General features: G+C 43.6%; 3 protein-coding genes across 4 annotated transcripts in view; 2 read left to right on the top strand and 1 right to left on the bottom strand.

Annotated features, from left to right (window-relative positions):
* The window catches only part of LOC115248629 (popeye domain-containing protein 3-like), a 2846-nt gene extending 2355 nt beyond the window's left edge, over window positions 1-491 (top strand). For both annotated transcript variants that reach the window (XM_029832388.1, XM_029832389.1), the window contains one exon: window positions 1-491. This exon is cut by the window's left edge and continues 549 nt beyond it. The gene's annotated coding sequence lies outside the window, so the exon portion shown is untranslated.
* Window positions 492-831: 340 nt separating this feature from the next.
* On the top strand, window positions 832-6926 carry LOC115248628 (blood vessel epicardial substance-like). The gene is made up of 8 exons (XM_029832387.1): window positions 832-875; window positions 1925-2182; window positions 2615-2739; window positions 3257-3444; window positions 3646-3754; window positions 3844-4011; window positions 4901-5039; window positions 5753-6926. The coding sequence occupies exons 2-8, from the start codon at window positions 1960-1962 to the stop codon at window positions 5881-5883; spliced, it is 1083 nt and encodes a 360-aa protein (XP_029688247.1). The 5' UTR covers window positions 832-875; window positions 1925-1959; the 3' UTR covers window positions 5884-6926.
* A 792-nt stretch (window positions 6927-7718) lies between these two features.
* LOC115248624 (uncharacterized) lies at window positions 7719-9367 on the bottom strand. Its single transcript, XM_029832378.1, has 2 exons — window positions 9275-9367; window positions 7719-9162 (listed from the first exon to the last, which is right to left on the bottom strand). Exons 1-2 carry the CDS (start codon window positions 9318-9320, stop codon window positions 8042-8044), a joined length of 1167 nt encoding a protein of 388 aa, XP_029688238.1. The 5' UTR covers window positions 9321-9367; the 3' UTR covers window positions 7719-8041.
* Between the last annotated feature and the right edge of the window lie 3426 nt (window positions 9368-12793).

Below are 12793 nucleotides of genomic sequence, written 5' to 3' on the forward strand. Positions count from 1 at the left end.
ACTCTTGAGGGGAGACTCTTGTGAGTGTGTCTGTGCTGTTAATACATTTTACCTGTGTGTGTGTGTGTGTGTGTGTGTGTGTGTGTGTGTGTGTGTGCATGTTTACATGAATGTGTAGAACAATATTGTACCGTGCAACAGTCCTGCTCACGCTGTGTGTTAAACTGACTGATGTGATTCAAAAGAGCTGTTAGCTTGTTAGCAGATACCTAGCTAGTGTTGTGTGCTAACAGTAATTATGGTGATACATTAGCCTAGTAGGCTGCTGTGTGGGTTTCTGTTTCTGTGTGTGTGTGTGTTTGTGTGTGTGTGCGTTTAGCAACACAATCCTTTTACACTTTCATCAAAAGCAATTAATTTTTTAGATTAAGATGCTTATTTTCATGGTCCAAGTGCTGATGTCACAACTCTACCAACATGCAGTGTGGATGAATGTGCAAATATGAACAGACTGGTACAGTGGGTATCAAAAATAAACTTTATTTCAAATCACAAACTCAGCTGCACTTTTCTTAATCATTTTATTACTTTAGTGGTGAAACAACTCTTTGATGATGTCTTGCTTTTTTGGTGTTTGTGATCGATGAACTCGTTTAGAAATGGTTACATTTCGGTGACCAAAGTGAAAACACACAATCCTGGCGAGCAACGCTCTGTCTCCCCCTGGTGGAGCATGTTCTCACTGCGGATGGGTGGCTCTCGTCCATTTTTGTCTCTCCCCCTGTCAGCTGTGTGGAATGTACCCCCCCCCCCCCCCCCCCCCCCCCCCCCCCCCCCCCCCCCCCCCCCCCCCCCCCTCCGCCTCCACTGAGGAGCCCAGGCTGAAGCTGCCAGTCTTCCTCCGAACATTCTCCTGCGCCATTGCTGCTAAATCGGTGAGTAAAAACCATTTTTCTTTGACTGTTGAATGTGGCAAAGTTATTGGACCTGTTTGCTTGTCTTTCCCCCCATCTATTTTTAAATCGGGCCCCCCACCCCCAGTGGGAGGACAGCAGTCTGACGCTCAATGCTCCAGCTGCTCACTCTGGTTAAACAAACTGTAACCTTAAAAGCCAAACGGTTGTGGAGCGAACATAAACGATCTCAACTAGTTTGTTGGACTGGTAGTAGAGGAGAAGAACGGAATTATAGGTGATGATATTGGTGATTGGTTATTGGGACATGATGACAGGATGTTCGGTGGCACTTCACATGAACTGCAGGCCTGCGATTTCTCCTTCTAGAGCAACAGTCGCACACATGGATCCTTTCAGAAAATGAATGAAAAGACAAAATTGTGAGATTTGCCAGGGTTTGGATGGTAAATTCACAAATCCAAAAGGTGTTTACACGTGTTTCACTGAGGCAGTTTGGAGATTCTGCTGTGTTTGACCGGAGGGTTCTGAAGGCTAATGAGCTTCATAATCTTCAAAAGAGAAAAGAAGCTTCATGTTGGCTCTTGATGGTCTCTTCTCACCCACTTCTATTGTTTTTCCATGGTTGTGATCTACAGTATGGGGCCACTGGGTCTGATAAACACACGTTAGCCACAATAGCTGCACACTAGCAACACAGATACTCTAATTAAAGCACGAGTGGTGTTTACACTGAGATTTTACATCTGTCTGGCTCAGGCCTGCTGAGATGGTCCTCCGTGCTGCATCAGGAGAGTCTCTGAAGTCTAATGAGCTGGTTGGGACTGAGGCTGTTGGAGATTGTTTGCGTCTCCAGAGTAGCAAAGTAGCTTCCTACAAGGGTTGCTTGTGACAGTGTGGACAAGTGTGGACACGTGTGAAGTAGACAAATAGAGAAATGTACAATAATACATATGTAGTAAGGAGGCACGTTAGGTTGAGTATTTGTGTTGATGTGACATTGGATTGTGCAGCAGTGAAAATGTTAGCATTAGCATTAGCCACTAACCCTGAACACTGTCCTCTTCTAGGCTTGTCCTGGGACTGAAAGTGACCTTGATGCAGGATGTCCTCCACACAGTCTCCCAGCCTCTTCCCCATGATGCATTCCTTCCCCTCAGCCACGCCACAGATCCCAACTGTGGAGCCCAACACCACCTCCTGCCAGGACTGGGAGCAGGCCCACCACTTCCTTTTCCACATAGGGAACTTATCTCTGCTGCTGGGCCTGCTGGTTCCCACCACCCTCCACCTGCATATGATCGTGCTACGCCTCCTGCTGATGACAGGTTAGTGAACCCCCCCACTGACAGAGGCTGCTCACGGTGGCAGGGCACAACGCGGTGCTAGCTTTAGACATCACGTCTTGGTTGATAGCAACAGGATTTAGATGGGTTCTGCACTAAGAGTGGTCTTTGGCAGAGGGTGACAGCAGCAGTGAGATAAGACTGGATGGAAAAAGCACTTCTATCATGTTTATCTTCTACGTTGAAGACAAGTAGAGACAGGAAGCAGCAGAGTTTATGGCCGATGTGGCTGTTCGTTATTCCTACATGTATTTATGTGCACTAGCAGCTAGTCATGTGCTGCTTTTGTTACATGTGTGACCTTCAGCTAGGACACACGCAAAGTGTCCCCAAACAGGAAGTTAGCATCGTCTCGTTATTTCTCTGCTAGCCTGACGTCCCAGTGTCTACAAACTGCCCTGTGTTGTGCAACAGGATGTGGATTCTTCATCGTCTGGACGACTCTGTACCGATGTAACCTGGATGTGATGGTCTGGAACGTCGTCTTTATCCTGGTGAATTTCCTGCACCTGTTCTTCCTGCTGTACAAACGTCGACCGGTGAGTTCCTACAACACTCTGCCCTCCTTCCACTTTAAATCCAGGCCATCCCAGTCATCCATCACACTGGAATAATGGGCTCCAGTCCCCAGAGTTCACCTCTCAGCTCAGGCTCAGGGTTGACGTCTTCAATGGTGTCACAGAGACGAGGCAGTTTAATGGTAATGAGATGGAGTCAAAGTCCGCTGGGATCGTTGGTGTTGATAGAATCAGACCACAGATTCTGGAGGCGCGTCATGACTTTCAGCTCAGACCTGTGGGCCCCCTGACCTGTCCGCCCCGTCCACCTGTGCTTCGTTTGTGAGGCTGCACCATCTCATCTCAGGACCTCTGTCAGGGGTCGTATCGGCTCAACAGTTGAGGGTTCCATCCTTCAGTTTCTGCTCGCTGTCAGAGACTCTCACATCTGCTGTAACTAACCGACTGGGGATTCTTGCTCCTGTGTCGGAGTTTGTGATCATGGAGAAACACTGATACTGCAGCTTCCCATCAGCTGATTCTGCTCCTCCGTTCTCAGATCAAGATTGACAGGGAGCTGCGGTCGCTTTACAAGCGAATGTTTGAGCCCCTCCACGTGAGGGAGGCCCTGTTTAAGAGGCTCACGGGGCAGTTCTGCACCATCGAGATGCTGAAGAAAGGCCAGGTCTATGCTGCCGAAGACAAGACGTCTGTGGACGAACACCTCAGCATCCTCCTCAAAGGAAAGTACGTGTTTGGTGTTTGACTCGTCCCTTTAACTCTCAAATGTTTGAGACCCGTTTCACCAACAGAAATTTGAGATCAAAGTTTGAGAGTCCAGCTGAGTTAGAAGGTTGCTGGTGGACATTAAAGTCCCCCTTTGGGGAAATGAAATTGTAATCTTTTGTTCTGAGAATGAATGTGAGTCTTTCTGCTTCTCTGTGCCAGGATGAGGGTCTCATACCGGGGCCACTTCCTCCACAACATCTACACCAACTCATTCATTGACTCTCCAGAGTTCAGGTCCACTGAGATGCACAGAGGAGAAAAGTTCCAGGTAGCTCTCCCTGGATGTTCGGTCTGAACACACGAATGACCCGTTTGTCACGCGTGGATCCTTCTGACCTTCCTTCATCTGCTCGGCAGGTGACCATCACAGCAGAGGAGAACTGCAAATACCTATGCTGGTCCCGAGAGAGGCTCACGTACTTCCTGGAATCAGACACCTTCCTCAATGAGGTGTTCAGGTACCTCATTGGCAAAGATATCACCAACAAGCTCTACTCCCTCAATGACCCCTCCCTCAGCGACAAGGTGGGTGGGTCAGGACACAAAGCTACCTTTGAGCTGGTGATGATGATAATGATGATGATGATGGTGATGATGATGATGGTGGTGAAGGTGGTGTTGATGATGAAGAATCAAGAAGATGATGATGATGGTGATGATGATGATGATGATGGTGATGGTGGTGAAGAAGAAGAAGATGATGATGTCGATGGTGATGATGATGAAGAAGAAGATGATGATAGTAATGATGATGGTGATGATAATGATAATGGTGATGATGAAGATGATGATGAAGAAGAAGATGATGGTTGATGTGATGATGATAGTAATGATGATGGTGATGGTGATGATGATAGTAATGATGATGGTGATGGTGGTGATGGTGATGATGATAGTAATGATGATGATGGTGATGGTGATGGTGATGATGAAGATGATGCTGAAGAAGACAATGATAGTAATGATGATGATGACTGATGATGATGGTAGTGATGATGATGGTGATGATGAAGATGATGATGAAGAAGAAGATGATGGTGATGATAGTAATGATGATGGTGATGATGAAGATGATGCTGAAGAAGAAGACAATGATGGTAGTGATGATGATGACAATGATGATGATGGTAGTGATGATGATGGTGATAATGATAATGGTGATGATGAAGATGATGCTGAAGAAGAAGACGATGATGTAGTGATGATGATGACAATGATGATGATGGTAGTGATGATGATGGTGATAATGATAATGGTGATGATGAAGATGATGCTGAAGAAGAAGACAATGATGGTAGTGATGATGATGGTAGTGATGATGATGGTGATAATGATAATGGTGATGATGAAGATGATGCTGAAGAAGACAACGATGATGATAGTAATGATGATGATGATGATGTATATGTCTCAGGCAGTGAAGAAGATGGACCGACAGCCCAGCCTGTGCTCTCAGCTGTCTATGATGCAGATGAGGAACAGCCTGGCCAGCACCAGCGACACCGAAGATGTTCTCCACCAGATCCTGCGTGGATCTACTCAATCATCACTGCGTAGGTCACATCAATACCACTGTTACAGCAGAGGGAACTGTTCTCCTGCACCAAACAGCCAACGGTTGACTCAGCACTACCACATCTCTGAGGTCAGGTGCTCCCCTCACTTGTCTCCTGGCTGATCCACCTGCACTCAGGTCTGATGGTTGAGACACGAAGGGGTTTTAGCTCTGTAAGGTCTCAGGATCAGCTCCAACGCTCATGGCAGATGTCTGAGCTAAATGTAACAATCTCAACATCCAAAGGAGATCAGTTTGTTCCTTTAACACGGAGGAGCCTCAGTGAGCCTGCCAGCCTCTCCTCATGCTGGTCACCAGCATGGTCACACCCTGGAGAGGCCTCTGTCCCATTGTTCAACCAGCTTCTGTTGCACGTTAGTGAGTAACATCTATTACCATCATTAGACCCAACCTCAAAATAAACCTACCAAACAGACAGGCTCTTATTTCTTTGAGAAGGTTCTCTGGTGCTTCTTCCAGAACCCCCTCCAGATAGTTAAAATCAGGAGCTGCTGTACTGGTGGTGATGAACACACACACAGCCAGAGCTGCTTTCATTCTCTGGACAGAAGCAGGAAGCCCAGCAGCAAGAGTTTTGCTGGACTGAGGCACCACTACCCAGAGTCCAATCTTCATTCATTCAGGCTTTGGATTACCAGGAAAGAGAAGATGGCGTCAACTGCTTAACTTGATTCATTTGATGTTTTTCAGAGAAATCACCGGGTCCCAGGGCTTCCTCAAACATGAAACCCATCCAGGAAGACATGGAGGATGATGTTTTTGTGGAATCTTCTCCCTCCAAGTCCCGTCCTAAGCCTAGCGTTTCTTCTGAGGAGGTGTAACTAGCAAATGTGTATTTGTGTGTGCATGCACAGCCTTCCACACACAACAGGCAGAAAATGAGCAGTGATCCCTCCCTTCAAAGGGATCCCTCACTTTTTCAAAAATATTTAATGTTGCAACTAAAAGTGCAGTAATTCACTCTTTCCAACAAGGGAATATCAGATATTTGAGTGGAATTCTTCACCTGCACACAAAAGACTTGTGGAGTTTCTGTGGATTCATTGTGGTTTGAACAAATAACATACAAAGTTGAGCTTGTGTGAGTCCTGTTTTCACTGTTATTCCATATTTTCATCACTCAGTTCAAACCTTTACCCATCATGGCTGTCCACGTCTGTCTCACGTGGTCCTGCTGAGGTGTTTGATGTCTCTTCAGGATTCTTGTCTGTTTGGGCCATTTTTCGGCTCTTTGATGGGCAGATTTACAGATAAGAACTGACCAGCACCTTCTTTCAATCCAGCTAGTTCACAGCAAAACCTGAAAGGACAAAAGCCTAAATGTGTCCCAGCGTCAGCTGACATCAGGGAAACGAGACGTTTCACCTTAACTGCGTGCATATGAGGGGGAACGTCCCCGAGGGTAATAATGATGTGACTAACCATGACTTGAATCCATCATCATAACATGATTACCTCAGATCAAAGGGGATTTCTCAAGGATCTGGCACTGGCGGCAGTTGCTCATTTACATGAGACGATAGTAAACAAAGAAATGTTCTTAAAAGGAGGACACATTTTAGCTAGCGACACTTTTATGATTGTGGCAGTTCCTGACGCACGGCTCCATCCAGGTGGATCATCCTTACCTTCTCATTCTGAGTTCATGGTGTCCTGAACCAGCTTCTGACACCCTCGTTGACCCAGCTCAAACAACTGAAGCTCACTTTCTCTCTGTTCTTATCCCACCTTTATCACCTTAATAGAAAGAGTTGTCCTCTCACAACAATCCCAACCAATATCTTAGTGAGTATTTAGTCAGTCATATTTATTTTCCAACCCAGTGTGTCCTTTACTTTGTGTGTCTAATAAACATATTTGGAGTGAATATGTGCAGTTGTTACAGTTACATCTATATTTGCTCTATTTCTTCCACTTGCCATTTCCATCGTCCTGATTTCCTTTTCCACAAAATTCCTAAAGACATTTAATAGACAGCCCAGAGTTTGGCTGTTCTTCCAGCCACTCCAGCCTTGCTCTGCCCCCACATGAAGGCTCATTCCTGGAACTTTACATTTCATTTACATAAAAACTAATATACATTTACTGGGAAGAGGGTTTCAGTCCCATCAAGGCAAACCCATATTTTAGGGCAGCACTTCCGTCAGAGTTTGGTTTTTTCCAAGTGTACACAAAAAATCTACATCTCTATAAGCGAAGAGCTGCGAGTTCCTCCTACCTTGGCTTCACCTACAGTACATGCAGCTGGGACAGGCTCCAGCACCCTCTGTCCCAGAAAGACAAAGGCTTGGCCGGCCTGGACTCTGGGATTCTTCATGATGGTGGAGGTTCAGTGGAAAGGCTGAACCCCTTTTGACTGGCAGCTATTTTGAGCCACACAACATTACCATTACCTGAATATTGGGAGCTCAGTCTCATCGTGGAATTGCTAATGAAGTCAACAAACTGTAACCCAACTATGGTTAACTCGCTTGACCATTTCTATTATTCATTTAAACTGAAACAAGGAAACACAATGAGTGTGTTTTATTGAGTGGAACACAATTTCTAGATTTAGCCGAACAGTAACTATCGTGTGGTTGGTTGGTTCAATCACTACCTCCACCAAGGAGGTAATGTGACCGCTGGTGTCTGTGTGTGAACAAAATAACTCAAAAAGATTTAAAACAGATTTAATTTTCAGTAAATTTTGATAATGGACCAAGGATGAGATATTCATATTTTGGTGATGTTCTGGTCTCCAGAGGGACTTTGACCTTTGATTTGATCTTCCAAGGATGATAAGCCAAGAATCTTCACCCTAGTGGGGATTGGGCATTATTTAAATATCAGCTAGAGGGTCCACAAAAAGCACCAGAAGGAGCCCAGAAAACTGCACCTTTTCCTCCTCTCGGTTCATCTCTCAATTTCAGCAGTTGAGGGTATTTACCAGGAGTCAGTTTTGTAAGTGCCTGAAGGGCTTTTTGTGTTTTGTCTCTTTTATTTAGCATTTCTGTTTCTTTTCTTAGGAGGCGTAGGATCTTCTTTAGAATCAGTGGGCAAAGGCGCAGGTTTTGTTTTCCTGATGAACAGGTTAATGATCCATTCACCTTTCTTTTTCTTTGGTGGTTCGGGGAGATGATCTTCAGTGCCAGAACATTGGCATTCATTTGACTTTGTGTGATCCTTTCTTTTTCTTTTCCCCGAAGTACCTGTCAAAGGTTCCTCCACATCCCGACCTTCATGTTTGGCTGCATGCTTCAAATGTTTTCTTTTCTTTTTTCTTTTTCTCCCAGGTGTAGGGTCTTCCTGTTGGCCCAGCCTCTCACTATTCCCTTTGACCACACGTTTATCTGAACCACTATCAGGATGTCGTCTCTTCATACACCTGGGAGTGTTATCAGACCTTTTCCTCTTTTTGGATTTTCCTTTTTTCCCCCCCTTTGGTCTTTTCTTTAGATGATCAGTGCGATGGTTCTTAGAACCATGTTTATGTCGAGATGGACTTTTTTTTCTCTTTTCTGACCTTTTCTTGGAAAAACCAGGTAAAATGTCCCTCAAAGGATCTGTACAATGTTGTGGAGTTTGAGATAAAACCTTAGTTCTCACTCTCCTCCTTTTCACGGGAACGGAGGTCGGATCGTGTCCACGGTCCTCATAACTGGCTTGATGTTGACAGTCACTGAGCTTTCTTTTCTTTAACCTTTTTGTTAAAGGTGTCGGCCGACATTCAGGATCTGAGTCCTCAGCCGTAGCACTAAAATGACTGACTGGACTGTTTTCAGTGGTGGCATCACTGATTTCACTACTGTCCTCTGCACAATTTCCCCCCGAAAACATAAAAGCATTATGATATTCCTCTCCATCCTGGTCAAATCCAGAAGTAAAATAGTTGGTCGATCCATGAGGATTGAAAGAAATATTTAAAAGGTCCTCCTCATGAAGGTCAATTACTACTGATTGATTATTGTCATTGCTGCTCCGTTCATTAAGAATGTTCAGACCTACAGTCAAGGCACCACGTCGTCGCCGTGGGAACAACTCAAAATCAGCAACAATAAGAAAGTCCTCAACTTGTGGGTCATCACCTCTGGAATTATCTAGTAGCCCCAAGTGTAGACCTGTTAGACCAGACAGTGCATTGCAATTTCAAAATCACACTCAAAGTATTGAAAAGAGACACACACATGCGCACGCGCACACAAACGTACAAAAAAAGAAATATTAACTTACTACATCTACCACGGTGCATGCCGTCTCCCACTACCTGCATTTCCATTGAGTTATAGTTCAAAACTAACAGCTACAGTCGTTAAATATTACTGAACCAGCTTTAAGCCAAACCACTTGCTTTAATCTTGCTTTAATCAATCAAGCAATCAATCTTTATTTATATAGCGTCTCTTACAATCAAAATTGTTTCTAGGCGCTTTCCAGAATCCCAGGGCCTGACCCCCAAACAAGCAACAGTGGCACGGAAAAACTCCCCTTTAACAGGAAGAAACCTTGAGCAGGACCGGGCTCGTGCAGGGGGACCCTCCTACTGATGGGGGGGCTGGGTAGAGATCGAGCTTTGATCTGCTTTTGTCTAAGCAGACAGTGGTGCTTTAATCAGTGCTGACACTAATGATCAATAATAGCAGGTAGCTACATCTGGAGATGAGCTGAGACACATCAACAGTCATGTCTCCTTTCATCCTCAACTACTATTAATCACCACCACCATCATCATCATCATCATCATCACCATTTTAGCACATTTTATTTAAGAGACAGGACAGGTGTGTTTAGTGTTTAGAATTAAAGAGGAGCGATTCGGTGTTACGGAGGTCAAGAGAAAGACTGTTCCAGAGCCAAGGATGTGTAGTGGCAGTAGAGATGAGACAAGTGCTGACTTGCTAGTGGGGATAGTTGGGACAGTTTAACCTAAGCAGGACTGGTAAAGTTCATACGGGCTGTTGTATAACAGGTTGTACTTGGACCCAACCGCAACACCACAACAGCAGAGGTCCACTTGGTTGTGAATTTATATTGAACCAGTTCTCAGCAGGGTAAAGGGCAGGCAGCCGATAGATATAGTAGACAGCTGACGACCCGAGGGTGGCCAAGGACCGAAGGGAAGTACTGTGATGGCTGCAGATGAGGAGCAGGTGGGAGCAGCAGGAAAGGTGACTGGTTATTGAGCAGGTGTGACTGGGAGGGAATGGAAACCTCCATGGCAGCAGGTAGGCATGTGGGGCACACTGTGACCTGTGCGTTAAATGAGTATGTTTGAGGCCCCGCCCACACACAAAAAAAGAAAAGTTATGAATGTGACCTGCATAACAACTAGAGGAGGACTCTATTTTATGACTGTATGTAAAAGTTTTCAAGAGGGATTGTGAAAATATGAATTCCTATGTGGGATTAAGATGAAGCTATAAAAAGGGGAGGTTTTTCATTTTAAGAGGATTTTATTTCTAAACCTTATTATGTATATATAATAAAACAGCCACCTGGACTTCTCTGAAGCATTAAACTCATCCTTATCAGCAGATTGCATGTTCTGTTTATTTCTAATTGTTAAACATTGGTTTGAAATAAATTTATTGGAAAAAAGGAGATTATCTTCTGTTGTTATTTCAGCATCATTCCCGACAGAATCTTCTCACAAGCATGTGAGGGTTCTGAGCGACAGACAGGTCTGGTAATTCCATCTGGAGTACAATATGTCGCTTCCTCTGTGTGTGTTACCTCCAGCTCTTTATCCACAAGCTGGACCAGCCGCACGTTTATGCACAATCATGTGTATCAGCCCCTCTGTCCTATTCTCAGAGCTCTTGTCCCCCCGATAAAAGGCTACAGCCACTAGCCTATCTAGTTCTGAAGTGAAATAGTGGAGGGAGAAGCGCTGGTCTGAAGACAACCAGGACAACCTGCAGTGTACCTGCCAGGCCTTAGGGGGGCGGTAACGGGTCAGACACTGGAGAGGAAAAATGGATTGATAGTCTAAGCTTAGTTTTTGGAGGTGGTTTGCAGTGGAGTGTGAAATCTGAGGTCATGTTCTCAACTGGAACAAGGGGCCTTCTCCCTTCATGTCAGGGAACATCTCCAGCCCCTAGTGGAGGAGGTAAAGTACCTTTGGGCAGCAGTAGTGCTTCCTCTCACATAGATTGTGAAACCTCCAGCTGTGGCTTATAGAGGATATAATGGCCCACATTTCCTGGGAAATTGCAGGTATGAGTAGCTTGACAGTCCCGAATAAATCAACTGTATGTAGTGAAGACTATCCTACTATCACAAAAATTGGATTAGAGCTGCCATGAAATAAAAAGCTCCCCAGCTGGAAATTGAAATGGGTTAATGGAAATTTTACAAGGTAAAGACGAATGGATGTATATAGATATCAAGATGAAGTAGTGTGAAATAAAATCACAGGATTTAAAGAGAATAAGGTAGTACCTTCATGAAATGGCAGCTGTGACTGTTGTAAGAACCAGAAATAAAACATTTATCATTTAAAAGGGAATCACTTCAATAAGGCACTAATGGAATATAAAATGGCAGAAGCAGCAATCATGGAAATAATAATAAGAGAATTTCAGAGATTATTCAAAGGAAGAGAAACAAAACTGACAGATAGATGGGGAAGGGTTTGGAGAATGAGTTGGATCAGGGGAACATGTGAGCTCTCAGTGCTAACTAAAGGAAACAGGGAAAAGGCTGAATTACGGCATCAGTAAATGCTTTGTAAAAATCAGCAGATGGTCCCTCAAAAGAAGCAAGAAGGATTAGAAGGTAAGTTACGATGATAATATCATCTGCTCACTGTGAAAAAATACACTTTAGGGGATGTAGCTGACCTTTAACTCCTGCTGACCTTATTGTTTAACTTTAGGGAGATGGAACTTGTAATGGCAGTGCTAAAATAGAGTAGAGAAGATAGTTTCCCCCAATCAAGGTGGGCTTCGTTAACGGGCATTGCTGCCTTCTTTGATGTCGAAAGGAGGTTTTATCAATGGACTTGGATTCAATAGGCATACGGGGAAGTTATTTAATTAAGTTTTCATCTTTTTGTTTGCCAGGACAATACAAGTTAGGATAGGGTCAGAAGAGCCTTAATAATAGTAGTAGGCCAACACAGTTAAATATATCAGACATTTTCTCAACTATAGTTTGAAATGCTTATTTACAATAATAATAATAATAATAATAATAATAATAATAATAATAATTATTATTATTATTATTATTATTATCATTATTATTATTTATGCTTAATTATAATGCTTATAACATGTATATATTATATTATGTATATATTATATATATATGCTTATAATATATGCTGTATATATGCTTATAACGTTCTAATCTTATCTGTATTTATTTATTCTGTTTCTATACTTTGCATAGGTTGCTACTATAATTCCATTTTCCCACGGGGATGAATAAAGTAAATCTTAATCTTAATCTTAAATAAAGGAAAGTCTCTATTTGCCCTTGATGAAACTTTGTGTGTAAATCCCAGTTATACCATGAAGAAAATGCCGTCATCAATTCAAGTACAGAGGTGGCTGACTAACTGGGGATTCAATCTATTTGTTGGGGGAAATCAACTCAATCCTTTTTTTAAAATAGTGGGAGTTTGGAACAGTCATACATGTATTATTGGAGTTGCACAGTTTATACTGAGCACTGCGAACAATTATTTATTATTAAAAATAATTTGCTTAAGTGTATTAACTCAATGATCATGCACTTCAATGTCTC

The sequence above is a fragment of the Takifugu rubripes genome, unplaced genomic scaffold (genome assembly GCF_901000725.2).
Source record: "Takifugu rubripes unplaced genomic scaffold, fTakRub1.2, whole genome shotgun sequence".
NCBI classification, from domain to species: Eukaryota; Metazoa; Chordata; class Actinopteri; order Tetraodontiformes; family Tetraodontidae; genus Takifugu; species Takifugu rubripes.